At 45.4% G+C, this 22,992-nt stretch overlaps 2 protein-coding genes across 3 annotated transcripts in view; one reads left to right on the top strand and one right to left on the bottom strand.

The window, feature by feature from the left end:
• hpse2 (heparanase 2) overlaps positions 1 to 3,153 on the bottom strand; it is a 145,331-nt gene extending 142,178 nt beyond the window's left edge. Inside the window, exons 1-2 of the mRNA XM_055647039.1 lie at positions 2,835 to 3,153; positions 1,137 to 1,294 (exon numbers count right to left, since the gene is read on the bottom strand). Coding sequence (XP_055503014.1) covers positions 1,137 to 1,294; positions 2,835 to 3,112 — 436 coding nt within the window. The 5' untranslated portion in view covers positions 3,113 to 3,153. The remainder of the gene's footprint in view (positions 1 to 1,136; positions 1,295 to 2,834) is intronic.
• Positions 3,154 to 20,045: 16,892 nt separating this feature from the next.
• LOC129704133 (metal transporter CNNM4-like) overlaps positions 20,046 to 22,992 on the top strand; it is a 54,256-nt gene continuing 51,309 nt past the window's right edge. For both annotated transcript variants that reach the window (XR_008724691.1, XM_055647037.1), the window contains exon 1: positions 20,046 to 21,478. Coding sequence is in view for 1 of the 2 variants with exons in the window: in XM_055647037.1 (XP_055503012.1) it covers positions 20,071 to 21,478 (1,408 nt within the window). In the remaining variant the exon portion in view is untranslated. The remainder of the gene's footprint in view (positions 21,479 to 22,992) is intronic.

Below are 22,992 nucleotides of genomic sequence, written 5' to 3'. Positions count from 1 at the left end.
CATAGATGCTGCTGCACCCGCTGAGTTTCTCCAGCATGTTTGTGTGCATCCCCAATCAGTGCCCCGTTTCTGCCTTTTATCCATATCCCCTGACTCCACTATCTAGCTCTCTCTTGAAAGCATCCAGAGAACCTGCCTCCACCGCCCTCCGAGGCAGAGAATTCCACAGACTCGCCACTCTCTGTGAGGAAAAAGTGTTTCCTCGTCTCCGTTCTAAATGGCTTACCCCTTATTCTTAAACGGTAATCTTCCCATCAGAGAAAAAACATTCTCTACTCGCGTTACAAGCGAATTAACAAAATAATGTTCAATCTTACATCGTTCACATTGGATATCTTACCAAATAAAGGGCGACATCTTGCCATAGTTCCCGACTCTCTCTGACCACAAACAACTATGATGGTGAACTCGCCACCTTTCAAAAGCCACCCTGAACTATACATTTGGCTGAGCTATGAACGGCCTTTTGCCTATTGGCCAATGATTAGTTATTTCGGCAGCTCCTGATTAATCTAGGTCTCCAACAGTATGATCATCTTGACAAAGATATAGCTTTACGGTGAGAGGGGCAACATTTAAAGGAGATGTGCTGGGCATTTTGATTTCAAACACAGTGACGGGGAGCCTGAAAGGCGCTGTCAGGACTCGATAGGTGCAGATACGATAGTAGCGTTCAGAGCTTTTTTTTTTGCAAGACATTTGTTATGCGGGGAATGGAGGGAAAAGGTTCATGTACAGGCAAATGGGATTAGTTTAACCTGTCGTCATGTTCGGCAAGGACATTGTGTATCGAGCGTCTTGTGCGGTTAAGGGCAGATCTTTCTATTGTAATAGGGCACATATATAACTGGATTATGCAATGAAAGGCACAGGCGAATATATCTCAAATATGTATATATGCCATTATAAATATTGAGGTAAAATGTCTTGAGTGCCACCAAGCGCCTGAAGTGGAATTAAATGCTTTATTCGTTAAATTTATGTTTTCTTTATCTAATATATAAATTCTATACGTTGATTTTGTAGGTTTGGTTTCTAGCGCTGTTTGGCCAGTTTATGAGGGATGTAGATTAGTTAAACCGAAGGGAGCGCTGATATGTGGAGAGGCCTTAAAAATCAAGAGGCATATACTGTACCGTCTTCGTAGTTTTTGAGGTAGAAATCCGGCCCCAGTTCTCCCCTGTGTTTCGCCAGGTTTCGATGATTCTGGAACTGCAGAAAATCCGTCCTTTTCCCACCGAACCAGAGAAAGGCAGGGGATAGCCCTCTCGCCAAGGTCACCAGCTTCTTGGAGCTGTGGAGAGCGCACATTTTCAGAAAGAGTCATTCATCTCGACCCCGTCTGTAAAATATCACGAGGGCTGCGCTAACTGAACTTCAATAGTGAGGGGCACGTCGATTTAGAGCTTTGAATGTCTCTGTGGATTCGTTGTTTTAGAATATTAATTCGAACACCTAAGTTTGAACAACCTGGACAACTAACTTGGATACATTTTTCAAATGGGGGGTTGTTGCGGGTGGTTTATGGTAGGGATATGGATAAATGTTACGGAGACTGCAAGTTCAACTTCAGTCAAACTAGTAAATCAAAAGTTTCAAGCGCGGTTTAGTGGTAAGACGTATCTTTAAGGACGCTCATCTATTTCTGCTTGACCTTCAGTTGCAACGCACATGAAGCGTTTCTTTGTTTTCATATATTTTAAGAGTTGGGAATATTATACTGAATTCGAGTACAATATACGTTGTTATACTCACATGCAGTAACTAGTATGAGCCATGTTAGTTACATCCCTTACGGTGAACGAGTTGCAAGTTATATTAAACAGTAACATCTACATCCCCCGCGTGAACAAATACTCAATGATACAACTGATTTCACGCTGGATGTTCTGAATTTACATGGCCGCAAGAATTCTGCAAAGACCATAGTTTCCTGCGCGATGCAATTTAGTTTCAAGGTTTCAAGGCCAGTTTATTGTCACATGTACCAAGTAAGGTAGAGTGAAATTTGAGTTACCATACAGCCACACTAAGTGAAAAAGCAAGACGCACAACCACAAAATCCGCAGTGACAGGGGTTTTGGTGGCTCGCTATTGTTGTGTACATTTTTTTAAAATAGTACTTCAAAAACGAAAACCTTCAAGGAGATAAGTGGGAAGGGAATGGATAATTGGAAAGAACAGAGATTGTTAAATTGACAACTCGAGTTTGCGGGCTTCTGTTAAATACCGCCGTGCTTTTATGCTATACTAATTTGACATCCCACTTTTTTTAAATTAGGGTTTAGATTAACTGAAATTATAACTCGACAACGTTCTATAAACAACACAATTCTCTAAATATTACCGTTAATATTTTTTGATATAATTTTGGCGGTTACTAATCTCCACTTTAGACAGTATTTCCTGATTTTAGGACACAAATCTGGTTTCGCTTTATCGAATTCGCCGACTATTGTTTGGTTTCCCGAAATTAAGTTGGATTTTTAAATCGTTCCGGTGTTTCAGACGCTGAGATTTTTTTTGTAAAGTAATTGTCCATCCTTACCATCATCTTGAACAAACCAGATCACAAATCGGCGGAATTAGAAAGGAAAGACGCCACGTCGAAATACACTGAAACGATTATGCGTTTTTGTTCTAATTAAAACGGGATATTGGACAATTTCGATGCCGCGCTCGTTTGAAAGTGAACCACACAGATTTGGTCGAATGGAAAAAAAAATGGCCCATCAGTTCCATGCGGGAAATCGTTCACCGAAGAGAAAGGAAATCGTCTCTTAACATTCAAACAAATTTGCTTTCTTGTCTCACGGACAAAAATAGGACTCTACCTCAAAAAATCGATCCAACCATTGTGCAACACCGCCGGGTCGAGCTGAATGGATAGAAAGTTTTCGTTGACGCTCCGAATCGAACCCCTGATCTCCACGTCCAACAAAATGAGAGTCTTCATGCCCCTCCGGGCTTGGCTGGGACCTGCCGCCGTCGATTTCTGTTCCCCGACTTGAGCCGAAGCCGAGAGGCGAGCGAGCACGGGAAGAGATGCGAGCAAATAAAAAACTGGCAAAATCCCAGAGAGGTTGATTTGGAATATGGAGCCACCGGGCATTGTCGCTCAAGAGAGAGTGAGAGAGAGCGAGAGAGAGAGGGAGAGAGTCAATTCAAATTCTCCCAGATGGCAACTTTCAAGGCGGTGGGGAAGAGTGAATAATTTTTTGAATTCCCCCTGTGTGTGGTTTGTAATGTTTTGATGGCGTGGTTTAAATCTCCACGCCCCCAATGTCTCCAAGACTGCACGCCCCCCCCCCCCCCCTCCCCTTTGAAAAAGCCTCGACTCAAACTGTCAAGGCGATTAAAAGCCAATGACCCATCCATATCTCCGCCCCCACCCACCCCCAAAAATATACACAGTCGTCGACATGCCTTCACCGTGTGCGAGTGGGAATAAAGAATCTCGCTGGGACAGAAAAGGGTATGCGATGTGGCGAACGCGCACCAGGTCGGTCGCAGCAATTTATTTTTAGAAATACAGCATGCCCTTCGGCCCACCGTGTCTACCCCGACCATCGATCACTCGCCCACACTAGATATACACTATGTTCCGGAGTAACTCAGTGGGTCAGGCAACATCTCTGGAGAATAAGGATGAGCGACTTTTCCGGTCGGGACCCTTCTTCACACTGAAGGTGGGGGGTGAAGAGCTGGATCGACAAAAGACCAATCAGTTCACACTAATTCTACGTTTCTCGCCCACACCAGAGGCAATTTAGAGAGGGCCAATCAACCTCCTCAGCCGCACTGTTTTGGAAGATGTCGGAGGAAACCAGAGCAAACCCAGGCGGTCACAGGGAGAAGGTGCAAACAGACAGCACCCGAGGTCAGGATCGAACCCGGATCTCTGGCGCTGTGAGGCAGCGACTCTACCGGCTGCGCCACCCATTGTGCCATCCAAATGTTGCCAGTTCAGTTCCCGGGGACTTCGTATTCCCGCTTGGGTAGCTTATAACCCAACGGCATGAACACTGAGCAAAACACAAAGTGCTGGAGGAACTCAGCGGGTCAGGCAGCATCTGTGGAGGGAAATGGACAGGCGACGTTTCGAGTTGTTACACTTCTTCAGACTGATATGAACATTGAATTAGTCAACTTCAAATAATAACCTCCCGCTCCTCCTCTTGCTTTCCCGTGCCCTCACCCAACCCATATCCGGTCATTTCTCCCGCCACCCTATTCCCACTAACCCTCTTCCCCACCCCCCCCCCCCCCCCCCCCACCCCCCCACCCCCCCCCACCCCCCCCCCCTCCCCCCCCCCCCCCCCCTCCCCCCCCCCCCCCCGTCCCCTTTCACCTACATCCCACCCTACAGCTTTACATTTCACTCCTCCTCTTCTCCCCATATTAGACACTGTTGTCTCCTTTTCACCCCCAGCCTTTGTCATTTACTCCACCCATCTGCCAATCAACCCCCCGCCCCCCTTTACCTGTATTCACCTATCACTTGCCAGATTTTGCCCTGCCCCCACCCCTGTTTTTCAGCCCCCCACCCCCACGCCCTTCGGAATACAGTCTGTCTGAAGAAGGGTCCCGACCCGAAATGTCGCCTGTCCGTTCCCTCCACAGATGCTGCCTGACCTGCTGAGGTCCTCCAGCGCTTTGTGTTTTGCTCGGAATTCTGGCATTTGCAGTTAGCTTGTGCAAAGATTCAAAGTGCTGGAGGTAAAACTCAGCGGGTCTGGCAGCATCTCTGGAGAAGAAGGATGGGTGACGTTTCGGGTCGGGACCCTTCTTCAGACTTCAGTCCCCACATGAAACGTCACCCGCCCTTGTTTTCTCCAGAGATCCTGCCTGGTCTGCTGAGTTACTCCAGCATTTTGTTTATACCAGCGTCTGCAGTTCCTTTCTTCACACACAGTGAGCTTGTGCTTCCGTACCTCGGACTGGCCAAATTCCCTTTAATTCGATGTTAGTCTGCCAGCTCCCTTCCACCAATATCCACACACGAGTGGCACTGTGGCGCAGCGGTAGAGTTGCTGCCTCTCACAGCGCCGGAGACCCGGGTTCGATCCTGACTCCGGGTGCTGACTGTACGGAGTTTATACGTTCTCCCCGTGACCGCGTGGGTTTTCTCCGAGTGCTCCGGCTTCTCCTGTTAGTTGGCTTCGGTAAAGATTGTAAATTGAACCTAGTGTGTAGGATAGTGCTAGTGTACGGGGGGGTCGACCGAAGAGCAATGTATCACGAAACGACACTTAACCAGTCTGAAGAAGGGTCTCGAAACGTCACCCACTCCTCCTCTCCAGAGAGGCTGCCTATCCCGGTGTCTTTAAACCAGCGTATGCAGTTCTTGCGTACACATTAGTCCCCGGCGCTGTGTGGCGTTCCCGGCCAACTCTGTGCGGGATATGTGTCCACAGAAATCACGATCAAATAGCACCTGCTCGCTTGCTCCAGGCCCTGGCCATTTAATGTCATTTTACTCACCCAGAGCTCTCTGCTACTCCATTAGATATTTTAAGATTTGGCGATTGTGCCAGATCGGGGAACCACCCTCCCTACCCATTCCTCCCCCAAGCGTTAATCTGTTTAATTATTTGACTTCACAAATCAAATGAAACAACCGCGTTTACGGAACGGATCCAGTAGTTGGTGAGAGGAATTGCCTTGCGCGGTATTGGCTGTTGAAACATCTTCTGGTGGACTGCCTGGAGTATTCTTCACGAACGTTGGTTGCTCCCCACTCACGGTCCATGACTTAGTGTTTAAGAAGGAACTGCAGATGCTGGAAAATCGAAGGTACACAAAAAGGCTGGAGAAACTCAGCGGGTGCAGCAGCACCTATAGAGCGAAGTAAATAGGCGACGTTTCGGGCCGAAATAGGTGTTGCTGCACCCGCTGAGTTTCTCCAGCCTTTTTGTGTACCTCCATGACTTAGTTTTCCATCATCATTTTACTGCCCCTAAGAAATGTGCGCATCGGCCCCAGTGGAGCAAAATACAAATGCTGGAGGAACGCAGCGGGTCAGCCAGCATTTCTGGAAACATACGATCAGCTCTGAAGAAGGAGTCCCGACCCGAAACGCGACCTATCCATATTCCGCAGAGATGACATAAAGTGCTGGTATTATGCCCCTGTCCCACTTTGGAAACCTGAACGGAAACTTCTGAAGACTTTGTGCCCCACCCAAGGTTTCCGTCCAGTTCTCGGAGGTTTTTAGTCAGTCTCCCTACCTGCTTCACTACCTGCAACCTCCGGGAACCGCACGGGAACCGCACGGAAAGCTTGGGTGGGGCGCAAAGTCTCCAGAGGTTTCCGTTCAGGTTTCCTATGTGGGATAGGGGCATAACTCAACGGGTCACTGGGGGACATGGATAGGTGACATTCAGTGTTGAGACCCTTCTTCAGACTGATCATATTGAGGGAATGGATAAGCGGTGTTTCAGGTCTGAAGAACGAACCGGATAGGAAACAAAGTGCCCGAGTAACTCAGCGGGTCAGGTCACCGTCACACCCAGGTCTTTTAATAAAACATAAACCAGCATCTGCAGTTCCTTGTGTCCGAATAGGAACCGTCACCCGTCCATTTCCCTCCACAAATGCTGCTTGACCCGTTGAATCCCCTCCAGCACGTTGTGTTTGCTCAAGATTCCAGTGTCTAGTTCCATGTGTCGCCAGCACTCTTAATCGAGTCCTGCGTTGAGCAAGCTTGCTTGCATCCTTGTTTTGTAGAGCTTCGCAGGTGCTCTGCGTTCCTGCACGTTGCACGGTGTGCACGGCAGTCTACACGTTGCATTTAGCTGACAGCAAAAGAAAATTGCAGATGTTGGAAATCACCGACAGAGCAGAAAATGCTGTGAAACTCAGCAGGCCAGGCAGCATCTGTGGAGAGAGAATTAGCATTATCTAGTCATCGGAAACCGAGGTGCTGCTCGCTTTAAATGAGAATGTACAAAGCATTTTCTGAGTTTGAGTTTAGTTTATTGTTTCGTGTACCGAGGTTTACAGTGGGAAAAAAAGCTTTTGTTGCATGCTAACCAGTCAGCGGAAAGACAATACAAGATTACAATCCAGCCGTCCACAGTGAACAGATACAGGATAAAGGGATTAGTGCATTTACAGATGAAACTGAAGTGGGTGGTATGATAGATAGCGACGTTGATTATCAAAAATTATAAGAGGATATTGATGTGATCGTTTTGTAATAAATAATAAAGAATGTAGCTGGTATTCTGGTGTAATCAGCATATTGGTCAGATGTAATTAAAAACAATTATGTTCATTTGTAAAGCAGTAATGAAGTTGGATAATAATGTATATCACAAACTTGTTAAAAAACAAATATTTTTCTACTCTAAAAATGGAAGTTTCTCAAAATAAGAAATGCCATAGGAGAAATATTTTAAATAAAGAAAAACTGTTTTGAGAGAGATGTTTGGAAAAGCAATTTTAATCAAAAGATTAACATCAATCTGGCAAAAAATTTTGATGAGGCAAAAATTATAAGAATGTTCTGGGGAGATCTGATTCTTCCTTGGATTAGATCAAACAAAGGCTTTAATTGGCCATGATTTGCTCATAATCTTGCCTTTGTTATTATGTCTAATGTTACACACTTCAATCCATTGCAATTTGGGTCTATTTTACGTTATTTAAGTCTGTTCTGGGTTATAGAGGCCCATCTTGCGTTTTAAGGACTTCCTCAGATATTGGTGTCTGACATGCTTGGTTATGGCCTACGGTATGTTATTGGGATGTGCCTAGTAGATTCTAGGTGTGTCGTGTTACTTTTGTCAGTGGTGTTACTGGTGTCTAAACAAACTGGTGTTCCGCACAAACTTTCTGCCTCTGGTTGAGAAAGCTGAAAGAGATTTTGACAGCTGGTCAGTTTTACCTCTATCCCTCGTGGGCCAGATAAATCTGGTCAAGATGGTCGTCCTACCCAAATTCCTGTATCTTTTCCAGCACGTCCCTATACTTATCACTAAATCTTTTTTTGATAAATTAGAAAGGACAATATCTAAATTTTTATGGGGTAGCAAACCAGTTAGAATCCGAAAGGCGATACTGCAGTCTCCTAAGAGTGACGGTCTCCTGACTTTAGGTGATACTATTGGGCAGCTAACTTGCAAAAACTCCTGTATTGGATGAATGATGATTGCGACCACCTACCGACCTGGTTACACATGGAAAAGGCGAGTTCACATCTCCCGTTGCGGTCTTCCTATGCTCCCAACTCCCCCTTCCTATAACATCTGTGGGTGCAGGCCCAATTGTGTCCCTTTCGCTCAAGATATGGAGTCAACTCAGGAAAAAGGTTGGTTTACAAGGCCCTTCCATCTTGACCCCACTGCTTAAAAACCACATCTTTAAACCTTCAAGTACAGACCACGCATTCAAAACCTGGCATAGCAACGGTATCAGTAGTATCAAAAACCTATACAAGGATGGCTCTCGTCCAACTATAGCCTCCCAAACTCCCACCTTTTTCGTTTTTTCCAGATTAGGGATTTTGTGAAGAAGACATTGCCCCCCATTTCCCTTAAATCGCCACATCCCCCTAAAAACCCTGACCGATACCATCTTAGCTCTAGATCCCAACCAGAAGAAATGCATCTCTTTTTTGTATAACTTGTTAGGGTCGGTTATATTGAAACCTCATACCCCATTAAAAGCTGCGTGGGAGGGCGAGCTGAATACGAAACTATCAGACCAGCAATGGGACTCTGCCTTGGATTTGATCTATTCTTCGTCCATATGTGCCCGTCATGGCCTAATCCAATGCAAAGTCCTTCACAAAGTCCACTACACAAATGCAAGATTATCTGGAATTTACCCCGCCATTAGGGACACCTGCAACAGATGTAATCAATCTCCTGCCAACCATATCCCATACAATTTTTGGTCTTGCCCTAAGCTGCACCTGCAGCCTTTTGGAGGAGTGCTCTTCGACTTTGATAAGCATTTAGAGCCTACGGCCCGTTTTTTATTCCTCCAAACCCACTGTCAGCCATTTTTGGTACTATAGCCTCCCAACACCCACCCGTTTTCTCTGTTGCGGATTTTGAAAGGGGTTCTAGCCCTTTACAACCTTGTTAGATCCCCGGAGAATGATCTTGTTTTGTATAACTGGAGGGTTGGTCACCTGTCCCCTACCCCACACGCCCGCTGGATTAAGGGCGAGTGCTTTACAATTTAGAAGCTTGGAAAACCTTAGGTTCTCTCTCAAAAGTTCTATGGCCAAGACATTCCTAGATACATGGAAAGATTTCTTGGAACTTGTTAACCCGCTCTCAACTTGTCCCCGGACTCGCAGAAGAGAAGTGAGTGCTCTCCACCATTGTTCTGCTCTAACTGCAGCTGCTCTCTCCTTAAGCAGAGCCTACGGCCAGACTTTTCCTCCAAACCCCCCCCCCGGTACCCCCCCCCCACCCCTCTCTGTTGCCCACACTTATTCTATTTAATGTTACACAAAAAAGCTGGCTTAAAACTCAGCGGGTGCAGCAGCATCTATGGAGCAAAGGAAAGCTTGGCAACGTTCGGGCCGAAACCCTTCTTCAGACTGGAACCAACTGACTTGTTAACTCTTTCTTGTCCCAGCTTTTTTGTGTAACCTTCGATTCTCCAGCATCTGCAGTTCCTTATTAAACACTTATTTATTTAATTACTTATTTATTTACTGTTATTAGTGACCCCCTTTTTTTTTTATTTTTTTAGTACTTTTTGTTCCGTTTATCTTACCATATTTGTGTGGATGTGTATGTATGTGAGTGTTGTTTGTCCCCGTTTGGTTCCGACCTGATTCGGGTGGGTTGAAGGTGGGTAAGGGTAAGGGCTTTGAGGGTCGCTTACATACTGTTGCACAATTATGCCTTGACTGTCACTGTCTGTTATCATTGTATATATGCAAATTGTTTTGAAATTCAAATAAAAAGATTTAAATCAACTATGTTTCTGGGATCTGCCCTGTGATATTTATGGTTATTCCATTTAACAGAGAATGGTTATAGCACGGAATCAGCCAGTCAAATGCTCTATGTAAAACGAATTGAACTAGTCATAACACACCCACCCCTGCAAATCCCTCTTATTACATACTTTTAGTTTAGTTTAGAGATACAGCACAGAAATAGGCCCCTTGGCTCATTAAGTCCATGCTGACCCCATCACCCCGTACACTAACGCTATCCTACACATTAGGGACAATTTACAATTTTTACCAAATTAACCTACAAATCTGTATGACTTCGGAGTGTGGAAGGAAACCTGAGCACCCAGGGAAACCTCGCGCTGTCACGGGGACCACATTCAAACTCCGTACATACAGCACCCACAATCATGATCGAACGGGGGTCTCTGGAGCTGTAAGGCAACAACGAAGGGCCGAATGGCCTACTCCTGCACCTAATTTCTATGTTTCTAACTCTACCGCTGTGCCACCATGCTGCCCACTTACCCTGCTCCTTCTTGAACCCAAGGTTCCCCTGCTACAGATACAACTGTTAAGTTCCATGTTACTGTCTCTCTGTGACAGCCAGTATTTAATCCTTATTAACGATGTTCCCCTTATACCTTGAGCTCTTAATTTATGCACTAGCTTCTTACATGGCACCTTGTCCAATTGACCCAAGTGTGTTAAATCTGTGCTCAATCCTTAAACCATTCTCTAATTATCTTATGTAAATCCATCCTCGTTTACAACATCAAATCTCCCCTCCTCCTTAAGGTAAGAAGGTAAAACTTAAATGAATATATGGTCTGAGTTATAGAGCCATACTGCACGGAACCATCCTCTATGGCTCAACTTGCCAATCCTAACCAAGATTCCCCCTCTATGCTAATCCCACATGCCCATGTTTGGCCCATATTACGCTAAACCTTTCCTATCCATGTACCTATAAAACTATCTCTTAAATGTAAATAGTACCTGCCTCAACTACTTCCCCTGGCAGTTCATTCCATATACCCACATGTGAAAAAGTTGCCCCCTCAGGTTCCTATGAAACCTTTCCCTTCTCACCTTTAGAGTAGAGTCACAAGAGAGTCAAAAGTGTTTTATTGTCATACATCCCAAAACAGAACAATGAAATTCCTACTTGCAGCATCAGCAGCATAACAGGTTTGTAAACCCAGTGCTCAATAGATAATATGAACAAACAAAAAAATTTGAATAAATTAAAAAAACAAAATAGTGCAAAAACGTGCAAAGTCCCAAGTGCAATGCAGGCAGTTCATAGTTTAGAGGTTTGTTGGGTGTTCATAGTGCTCAAAAGAGTTTAAAGATACAGTGTGGACACAGACCCTTCGGAACACTGAGTCCGCGCTGACCAGCAATCAGCTATCCCACACATTATGGACAATTTACAGAAGCCAATTAACCCACAAATCTATACATCATTGGGATGTGGTAGGAAACCAGAGCACCCGGAGAAAACCAATGTGGTCACAGGGAGAACGTAAAATCTCCATACAGACAGCACTCGTAATCAGGATTGAACCCAGGTCTCTGGCGCTGCAAGGTATCAGCTCTACCGCTGCACCACTGTGCCTGATGTTAAAAGTGTATATGTTGCCAGTCATTGGGAATGACCATTGTAATAGAATTATGGGCCTATTTTGTGGTACTTGTGTCCATCTCACGTTACTATGGCATCTCCTGGATTATTGGGATCAGTCTTGTACTAATAGAGATGAACTCTAAATCAACTTTGTCCTTGCCCCACCCCACCCCACCTCTCCAAATCCCTCACACATTTACACATTGCAGTGAGCTCTAATGCAACATCACTTTCGGATTAGTGAACTCTTTGCTGAACCCTCTGCTACTATAATCTGTTGGGCTATAAACAACACACAAAAAAAAGCACAAAGTGCTGGAGTAACTCAGAAGCTCAGGGTGCAACCCTGGAGATCAAGGATAGGTGATGTTTCGTGTCGGGACCCTACTTCAGACTGATTGTAGGGCGAGAGAAAGAAAGCTGGAAGAGAGAAGAGGCAGGACAAAGCAAGTAATCGGTGGATACACAGGGGTTTTGATAGGCAGATGGTTGGACAAAGGCCAGAAAGGGAAAGAAAACAGGAGTGGGACAAAAGGGCTGAAGGGTTGGAAATTGTGAAGACAGAAATAAATAGGTGAGAGTCCAGGTGGGACACAGGGGAGGGTGGAAGAAAGGGGGGGGGGGGGGGCGCGATTGGGAAAGAAATGGGAGATTGTTAGAAACTTCTTAAAATTGTACAATTCAATGGGAGGCACAGTGGCACAGAGGTAGAGTTGCTGCCTTACAGCACCAGAGACCTGGATTCGATCTTGACTACGGGTGCTCTCTGTATCGAGTTTGCACATTCTCCCTGTGACCAGGGATTTCTTCAGGTGCTCTTGTTTCCTCCCACACTCCAAAGACGCGCAGGTTTGTAGGTTAATTGGTCTTCTGTAAATTGTCCCGAGTGTGTAGGATAGAACTAGAGTACTCACTGATCGGCACGGACTCAGTTGGTCAAAGGGCCTGTTTCCATGCTGTGTTTTTAATCTAAGGTAAAGTGTACAACGTTCATATCGTTGGGTTGTAAGCTGCCCAGGTGGAATGTGAGGGTTATTTTGTCTCTTCCATTCATCACACAAGGACTGTGGCAAAGTGCCTTCAGCAGCGCCACTTGCTGGATGTTGTGGAACCCCTGCATCCCCCTCTGTTGCATTTCACAGTGCAGTTCAGCTACAGCTGTGCATCTGTGCCACTCCTCAGCACCACTGAAAGTTGCGGCAACCCGTCAGTCCCCAGATTCGAACAACTAAAAAAGGGATGTTATTTTTCAATCAATGATTGTGATCTACATAACACAAAATGACTCTCCTCTTTCAGAGTCACAACAAACTGCGGTAGCTGGTTTGCAAAAAAAAAAGACACAAAGTTCTTGAGTAATTCTGCGGGTCATGCAGCATATTTGGAGGATATCGAATTTTTTTCCCCTCGACAATAAACAATTCAGAATACAAAATATATTCAAAATAACTGTGCAAATACTCTTCAGACATTCTCTGCATCTATACATTCATTAGACCCTTAGTCAGAACAGAACTATCTTCTGTGCTTATCTCCTGATCCCACACTTTTTGTCTTTTTATCCCTGGCCTTTGTCCAACCATCCAGCATGGGAACAGGCCTTTTCGCCCACCGGAACCACACTGACTATTAATCACCCATTCACACTAGTTCTATGTTATTTCATTTCTTCATCCACTCTCTACACACAACAGCTATAGTAAGCGATCTATAAACCCACACGTCTTTAGAATATGGGAGGAAGCCAGAACGCCCGTAGGAACCTCAATCGATCACATGGAGGACATGTAAATTTCACACATGCAGTACCCGAGGTCAGGATCGTACCTGGGTCTCTGGCACCGTGAAACAGCAGCTCTACCAGCTGCACCATTGTGCCGTCCTAAATGTGTTTGTGTGTGTGGACTTCAGCATTGCAAAGAGTCATAACAGAGAAACAAACTCTTCAGCTCACTAAATCTGTGTCAACCATTAACCATCCTTTTCAACTAATCCTACATTAATCCCACCTTTTTTATTCAAGTTAAGTCAAGTCGAATTTATTGTTATATGCGCAAATACGGTGAGTAACAGCTCCAATGAAAACATTTCATGCAGCAGGGTCACAGGCACAGAGTATCGAGCAAGACACACAGAAACATAAACTATGCATTAATTATATCAGACTGTGTAAACGAAAAAGACTGCAAAAAGATCACGACGTCATCCAAAAACACAATTATAAAGCAAGTCCATGGTAGTGCAAGACGTTGTCCATTGTGTTCTATGACTGAGGTAGGTTTAAGGTTGTGCAGGTTGGTTCATGAATCTGATGGTTGGACAAGATTAATTGCCCCTGAACATGATCCAAAAGTAGCAATAAGAAAACAACATGGCCCAGATGGTGGGGATCATGGATGATAGATGGTGCCTTCTTTAGACAGTGCTTCATGTCGATGCTTTCAAAGGTTGGGAGGTTTGTGTCTGTGATGGCTGAGTTCACCACTCTGTGCAACCTCTTACTTTCTAGTGCATTGGAATTGCCATACCAGGCCACACTGCAACCATTAACCATAGAGTACAGAGGAGTTTATTTACTAGAATGTTGCCTGGGTTTCAACAACTAAGTTACTAGAGATAGGTTGAACTAGTTAGGTCTATCCCATTCTCTGGAGCAATCCCAGAAGGTTAAGGGGGGACCTGATAGAAGTCGTTAAAATGATGAGGGGGATAGACAGAGTTGATGTGGACACGCTTTTCCCTTTGAGAATAGGGAAGATTCAAACAAGAGGATATGACTTCAGAATTAAGGGACAGAAGTTTAGGAGTAATATGAGGGGGAACTTCTTTACGCAGAGAGTGGTGGCGGTGTGGAATGAGCTCCCAGTGGAAGTGGTGGAGGCAGGTTCATTGGTATCATTTAAAATAAATTGGATGGGTATATGGATGAGAAGGGAATGGAGGGTTATGGTATGAGTGCAGGCAGGTGGGACTAAGGGGAAAAAAAATTTGTTCGGCATGGACTTGTAGGGCCGAGATGGCCTGTTTCCGTGCTGTAATTGTTATATGGTTATATGGTTATATTAAGAATACTTTCTATGGTACATTAGTTTAGTTTAGTTTAGTTTACAGCATGGAAGCAGGCCTTTCAGGCCCACCGAGCCCACATTGACTATTGATCACTCGTTGACACTAGTTCTACGTTATCCCACTTTCTCATCCAATCCCTACACACTTTGTGTAATTTATAGAGGGCCAATTAACCTACAAACATGTACGTCTTTGTGATGTGGGAGAATACCAGAGCACCCGGCGAAAACCCACACAGTCACTGGGAGAACATGCAAACTCCACACAGAAGGCACCCATCGTTGTGATCAAACCCGTGTCTCTTGTGCTGTGAAGCATTAGCTTTTGCACTGTGCCTAATTTGCCTAAGAGGCTTGTTAGAATATTCAGTGATGCTGGATCTCTTTAAAATTCTAAAAAAGTAGTTGCTGATGTGCCTTCTTTGTGATTACCAGTTCATCTAAATGCTGGACTGAGGACATGTTCACAAGATGTCAATGCAAATGGACCTAAAGCTGCTAAATCTCCCTATAGCAACTCACCAAAGATAACTGACTGACACAAACACAAGGAACTGCAGATGCTGGAATCTTGCATAAAACAACCTGCTTGGGATGTGGGAGGAAGCCGTAGCACCCGGCGAAAACTGGGAGAACGTGCAAACTCCACACAGAAGGCACCCATTGTCGTGATCGAACCCAGGTCTCTAGTGGTAGAGGCAGCAACTCTACTACTGCGCCACTGTAATGTTTTATAACCAAGGAAACATGGAATAACAAAAGGGTCAGCAGAGTGGTGCAGTTGGTAGAGCTGCTAACTCACGGTGCCAGAGACCCGAGTTCGTTCTTGACCTTAGGTGTTGTCTGTATTGAGTTTGAACGTTCTCCCTGTGACTACGTGGGCTTCCTCTCACATCCCAGGTCTGTAGGTTAATTGGTCTCTATAAATTGCCACTGGCGTGTAGGGAGTGGATGAGAAAGTGGGAAGGTATAGAACCAGGGTGCACAGGTAATCGATGGTTGGCCTGGATTCGGTGGGCTGTAGGTCTGTTTCCTGCTGCATCTTTCAATCAAAAACTAAAGCAGAAATCTGTTTAGTGATGTTTACTGAGGATAACTATTGACAGAGACAATGAGGAGAACATCCACAAACTTAGTTGAAGCACTGTCATGTCCACCTGAAAGAGCAAATAGATGAGTTAATTTATATCTGAGTCAGTCTAGAGTTTAGTGCACGGGACTTCAATTCATTACTAGTTCAAGAGGCAAGTTTGCTTTGTCACAGCTCACTCCTTTATTTAAGTAACACAACAAGCTCAATAAAACACCAAGAATGCAATTTAAATAATATATCTCAGAATTCCCAACAATTGGCCTATTAGGGAACCAGTCTACCTGAGATAATTTAGTTTAGGTTATTGTTTAGTTTAGTTTATTATCATGTGTACTGAGGTAGAGTGAAAAGCATATTGTTGCATGCTATCCAGTCAGCGGAAAGAATGGATTGGAATGCTTTCTTGTCACATGTGACAAAGCAGTGAAATTATTTGCTTGCATAGCCAAGGTATACAAATAGCGACCACCTATGGTGCTGACAAAGTCACAAAGTACATCGGCTCCTCCTTTGTTCGCTATACACGAAAGACTATACACAATTGCAATTAAGCCATCCACAGTGCACAAATACAGGATAAAGGGAATAGCGTTTAGTGTAAGATAAAGTCCAGTAAAGTCTGATTAAAGATAATCTGAGGATCTCCAATCAAGTATGTGGGAGATCAGGTATGCTTTCTAGTTGCTGATAGGATGATTCAGTTGCCTGATAACAGCTGGTCATCTGTTGCCGGCCATAATTTGTTCCTGTCTTTTCTTGCTTCCAGTTCCCACCCCTCCACCCCCTCAATCGGCCCGTAGAAGGGTGTCCGACCCATTAGGTCGCCTATCCATTTTCTCCAGAGATGCTGTTGACCCGTTGAGTTACTCCAGCACTTTGTGCTTTGCTGAAGATTACAGCATCTGCAGTTCCTTGTGGCCCCATGATTCTCTCTTTCTCCTGTATCTTTTCCTTATCTGACTGATGCTGATACCAGAGCAAAGATCTGTGTTGTTTTGTTGATGTAATCATAACAGACCTGCTTCAGTCTGTTTTGACTTCTCTCTGTAATTATATATAACATGATTTCATACTGCTTCTGGGCTATTAAAAAGGGAGCCCGTTGCTCACAATTTAAGAGCTACTTCCTTTATAAAAACAAATTCCTCTGGCTCTTGTACTTTTTATTACTTCTCAAAGTCCTAATGGAATGAATAATAACAGTCTTCTCCTGCTACTGTCTTCACATTTCTTCAGGCAGATCCCACTGTAACTTTGTCTGCATTCTCATCTTGGCACTGTTTGCCTTTGTTCATAAGTTCTTGGAGCAGAATTAGGTAATTCGACCCATCAAGCCCATTCCAAAGACGTACAGGCTAATTGACTTAGTTAAATTGTAAATTGTCTGCCATGTGTGTAAGAAAGTGCTAGTGGGTGGGGGTCTCTGGTCAGTGCTTACTCGGTGGGCCAAATGGCCTGTTTCCGCACTGTATTGCTAAAGTAAATCAACGTTTGTCTACTCCACCATTCAATCATGACTGATCTATCTTTCCCTCGCAACCATTCTCCGGCCTTCTCCCCATAACTCCTGACTCCCGTACTAAGCAAGAATCTATCAATCTATGCCTTAAAAATATTAATTGACGTCCTCCACAGCTTTCTACGGCAATGAATTCCACAGATTCATCAACCTCTGACTGAAGAAATTCCTCCTTATCTCCTTTCTACAGGTCATTTTATTCTGAAGCTGTGCCTCTAGACTCTCCCACTAATGGAAATATCCTCTCCACTCTATTTAGGTCTTTCATTATTCAGTAAGTTTCAATGAGATCTCCCCTCATCCTTCTAAAATCCAGTGGGTACAGGCCCAGTGCTTTCAAACGTGAATCATATGTTAACCCAATCATTCCTGGGATCATTCTTGTAAACTTTCTCTGGAACCTGTCCACCACCAGCACACTCATCAATGGATATGGTGCCCAAAACTGCTCACAATAATCCAAATGCGGTCTGCGAGTGCCTTATAAAGCCTCAGCATTACATTTGTTTGTATATTCTAGTCCTATTGAAATAAATGCTGGCATTGCATTTCCTTTCCTAACTCCTGATTCAACTTGAAATTACCAGCCTTTTATTTCCATAGGCTGTGTATTTAAGATATGAGTAGGATAAATAAACCTTGTTACTAACAAGGTTACATTTATTATCCATCTCTAATAGCCATTCTGATATTTAAAATGCGTCTACAATTTAGTAAAATGTCTCAAGATATTTCACAAGAGTGTAACCAAATCAAATTTCACAAGGTTTTAATTGATTGAAAGACACAGTATGGAAATAAGACCTTCGCCCATCAATCACCCGTTCACGCAAGTTCTATATTATCCCACTTTCTCATTGACTCCCTACACACTACGGGTAATTTACAGAGACTAATTAACCTACAAATTTATACGTAGTTAGGATGTGGGAGGAAAGCAGAGCACCTGGAAGAAACCCATGGGGTCAGAGGGAGAACGTTCAAACTCCACACGGACATTACCCAAGATCAGGATTGAACCAGGGTCTCTGGCGCTGTGTGGCAGCGGCTCCACCAGCTGTGTCACTGTGCCATCTTGTGGTGTCATAAAAAGAAGCGCAGTAACATTCCAAAAATCCGGCATCCTTGGGCCTTTGGTAGTGCTGGATGAGTAGATATTCCAGACTAGTGGATGTTAATCCAAACAAATTTAAAAATGTTATGCAAACTGTCTGGTGAACCCAGTGGTTTAACAGAGGTCAATTAACCTACAAATCCATACGTCATTAGGATGTGGGAGGAAAGTGAAGCACCCAGAGGACGCACTGAATTACTCCACCACTTTATGTCCTTTTGTGTTTTAACCAGCATCTGCAATTCTTTCTTTCTATAAACAAACAATATAGTCTAAAGTCAAAACAAAACCTGAAGTCCCTCATGCGTTCAAGGTAGTCTGTAGTTTAGTTGGAGTTTGTACTGTTCAATAGCCTGATGGTTGTTGGGAAGAGGCTGCTTCTGAATCCAGAGGCCACAGTTCTCAGGTTATTCCCCTATTTATGCATAGTCATCGTGTCATACAGCATAGAATCAGGCCCTTTGGACCAACATGCCCAGGCTGACCAACATGCCCCATCTACAGTAGTCCCACTCGGCCCATATCCCTTAAAACCTTTCCAATCCACAAGCCAAACGCAGGCACGTGGGACGTGTAGATGGGACATGTTGGTTAGTCGGTGTGGGCAAGTTGGTGACAAGTGCCACTTTCTACGCTGTAATACTCTATCCATGTACCTTTACAAATGTATCTTAAACGTTATGATAGTACCTGCCTCAACTACCACCTCAGGCTGCTCGTTCCATATACCCACAACTCTTTGTGTAAAAAAAAGTTACCTCTCAGGTTCCTATTATGCATCTTTCCCCCTCTCAACGTAAACTGGCGAGTTGCTGCTTTACAGCGCCATGGACCCGGGTTCGATCTTGACAACGGGTGCTGTGTGTACAGAGTTTGTATGTTCTCTCCGCGACTGCATGGGTTTTCCCCGGCCGCACTAAAGATGTGCAGGTTTGTAGGTTAATTGGCCTTGGTACGAATTGTAAATTGTCCCTAGTGCCAGTATATGGGGATCACTGGGCGGCGTGGATTAGGTGGGTCGAAGGGTTTCTTTCTGCGCTGTATCTCTAAACCAAACTAAACATTTTGCAGGAAAGAGCTGCAGATGCCCGTTTAAATCGAAGGTAGACACAAAATGCTAGCGTAACTCAGTATCTCTGGAGCGCAGGAATGGGTCGAGACCCTTCTTCAGACTGATTGCACGGGTTGTCTGTATTTGTAACTCAATGTCCTCGGGTCCTTGATTTCCCCTACTGTAAAGCAGCAAGTCACACGTTTAAATTGGGGGAGGAGGGGAAGGTATATAATAGGAGTCTGAGAGATATGCATTTTAACAGAAAGAGTTGTGGGTAAAAGATCCTATGCATTTACCCGATCGATTCCTCTCAAGGTCTTATACACCGTGGTACAAAGTATTAACTGATTTAATGGATTAGCATTTTAAGCACAGCTTGTCACTGTACATCAGTGCACGTGACAATATCAACCCTGTCCTTCAGACCTTGCAGCAAAGATCAGAGAAGCCTTGCAGCAAAGATCAGAGAAGCCTTGCAGCAAAGATCAGAGAAGCCTTGCAGCAAAGATCAGAGAAGCCTTGCAGCAAAGATCAGAGAAGCCTTGCAGCAAAGATCATAGAAGCCTTGCAGCAAAGATCAGAGAAGCCTTGCAGCAGGGGGGGAGGTCACGTGTCGCGGGCCGGTCACGTGTCCCCGCCCCTCCAGCCGTGGGCTTCGCTCGGCATCATGGCGGCGCCGCCGTTGGCCGTTTACCTCTGGATGTGCGGCGCGGCGGTGACCGCCTCGGCCCAGACGGCATCCCCCCCTCACCGCACCGAGCTGCTGAGCATGCGGCCGGACCACACGTCGGCCAAAAAGGTTTACCTGGAGGACGGGATGCTGACGGTGGTCGAGGGCACCCGCTTCAAGCTGCTCTTCTACGGCAGCGGCCTGCTGCTCAGCGGGTTGCTGGGCGACCATGGTAACGGCCTCGCCTTCGTCGAGATGATTGGCGGCCAGGTCGGTCGCCAGGGTGACCACCAGGCGGGTCGCCAGGGCGACCGGAACGCCCGCTCGAACTGTCCGCAGGACTCGTCGGACGTCATCGTGCTGGGCCTGGCGGTGGACGAGCGCACGGCCGTGGTGGAGGTGGAGGTCCGCAGCTTCAGGAAGGGAGACACGGTCAAACACTACACCCTTTGCGCCCGAGTGGGAGGCCCCGCCGCCCAGGACTGGGTGCGCTTTGGCCGCCGCGACTTCCACCTGGTGCTGGTGGAGAAAGAGAAGACGACCAGCCTCAAGTTAAAGATCATGGTCGCCGTGCTCTTCGTCGGCCTCTCCACCCTCTTCAGCATCCTCAACGTCAGTCTGATGGCCCTGGATCCGGTGGAGCTGCGGGTCATCAAGAACAGTGGCACGGAGGAGGAGAAGAAATATTCGGAGCACATCGAGTCGGTGCGCAAACATGGGAATTACTTGCTGTGCACGCTGATGCTGGGAGATGTGCTAATGAACTGCTCCCTGGTCGTGTGGCTCTGCCAGATCATACAGGTCACCTGGCTGACTATCTTGGTCTGCACTGGATGCATCTTTTTCTTTGGCGAGATCATCCCTTACGCCGTCTGCTCCAGACACGGCTTGGCACTGGCCTCCAGCACCATCTGGGTGACTAAATTCTTCATGGTACTCACATTCCCGGCCTCCTATCCCCTCAGCAAACTCTTGGATCTGGTATTGCGCCAGGAGATAAGTAATTTCTACACTCGGGAAAAGCTGATCGAAATGCTCAAGGTGACCGATCCTTACGACGGCCTGGTTAGAGAAGAGCTCAACATGATCGAAGGAGCTCTTGAACTCAGGAGCAAAACGGTGGAGGACGTGATGACACCTCTGCGGGACTGCTTCATGTTGAGCTCTGATGCTATCTTGGACTTCGCCACCATGTCCGAAATCATGCAGAGTGGATACACGAGGATTCCTGTCTATCAGGTCGATCGCTCAAACATAGTTGATATACTTTTCGTGAAAGACCTGGCATTTGTGGATCCAGATGACGGAATGTCTTTAGATATTATGACCAAGTTTTATAGCCACCCTCTGCATTTCGTATTTAATGATGCAAGACTGGCTGGGGTTCTGGAAGACTTTAAAAAAGGTGAGTCCAGACAGGTGAACAGCGCCTCACTATCAGCTTGGGTAGTAGTATGAACAGTCTGAAGAAAGGTTCCAAACCAAAACGTCGCCCATCATTTTTCTCCAGAAATGCTGCCTGATGTCTACCTTCAGAATGAACACTGAATTCTCCAATTTTAATTAATACCCTGCCCCTGTCCCCTTCCACCTATATCCATCCCTCTGGCTTTAAAATTCACTCCACTTCCCTCCTTATCTGGCACCCTTTTCATTTCTAGCCTTTGTCATGTATTCCACCCATCTACCAATCAAACCCACCTACCCGTAGAAACAAGGAAATGCTGATTTACAACGAAGGACACAAAGTGCTGGAGTAATTCAGTGGGTCAGACAGGATGCCTGGAGGACATGAATTAGTGATGTTTCGTATCGGTCCCTTATCGGACTTAGCCATGCTCTCTGGGGAGTGCAGCGTAAGTTTACAAGGTTAATTCTCGGGATGGCGGGACAGTCATATGCTGAGAGAATGGAGCAGCTGGGCTTGTACACTCTGGAGTTTGGAAGGATGAGAGGGGATCTTATTGAAACATATAAGATTGTTAAGGGTTTGGACACGCAAGAGGCATGAAACATGTTCACGATGTTGGGGGAGTCCAGCACTAGGGGCCACAGTTTAAGAATAAGGGGTAAGTCATTTAGAACAGAGGCGAGGAAACACTTTTTCTCACAGAGAGTTGTAAGTCTGTGGAATTCTCTACCTGGTGGAGGCTGGTTCTCTGGATACTTTCAAGAGAGAGCTAGATAGGGTTCTTAAAGACAGCGAAATCAGGGGATATGAGGAGAAGGCAGGAACGGGGTACTGATAGGGGATGATCAGCCATGATCACATTGAATGGCGGTGCTGGCTCGAAGGGCTGAATGGTCTACTCCAGCATCTATTATCTATTGTCTATTGTCTGTCTGTCCTGCTGAGTTACTCCTGCACTTTGCGTCCTTCACCTTACCTGTATCCACCTATCATTTGCCAGGATAGATACAAAAACAGGCCATTGTTAGCTGTTTGTTAGGTGAAAACGAGCTTTGCCCTGTCCCCTTTATTTTCCTTCTTTATTTTCTGGCTTTCTCCCCCTCAATTCAATCACTCTGAAGAGGGGTCCCAATGCAAAACATCATTGTCCTTTCCCTCCCTGGTGGTGCCTAACTCACCAAATTCTTCCAGCATTTTTATGTTTTGACATTGTGAGGGGCCCAGTTAGAGTAAACCAAGAGGACCTATTGCTCTTTGCACAGTGGTCAACAACAAGGATGTGAAAATTTAAAGTAATTGGTAGAAGAATTAAAGGGACGATGAGGGAAAAATATCTCCCAGAATTTGGCAGAACTTGGTGCCTGTAAGGATGATTGAGGTTGACATACCTATTGGATTTAAAAAAGCACACTAATGTGTTCTTCATAGTTCAGGACCTAGTGCTAGAATGTGCAGCTAGGTTGGTAGCTCTTTTTCAACGGTACCCGGGTGAGTTGGGACAAATCAGA

This window comes from Leucoraja erinacea, chromosome 15 (assembly GCF_028641065.1).
Source record: "Leucoraja erinacea ecotype New England chromosome 15, Leri_hhj_1, whole genome shotgun sequence".
Taxonomy (NCBI): domain Eukaryota; kingdom Metazoa; phylum Chordata; class Chondrichthyes; order Rajiformes; family Rajidae; genus Leucoraja; species Leucoraja erinaceus.
Note: the sequence above shows the minus strand (reverse complement) of the source record. Positions and strands in the feature narration are given on the sequence as shown.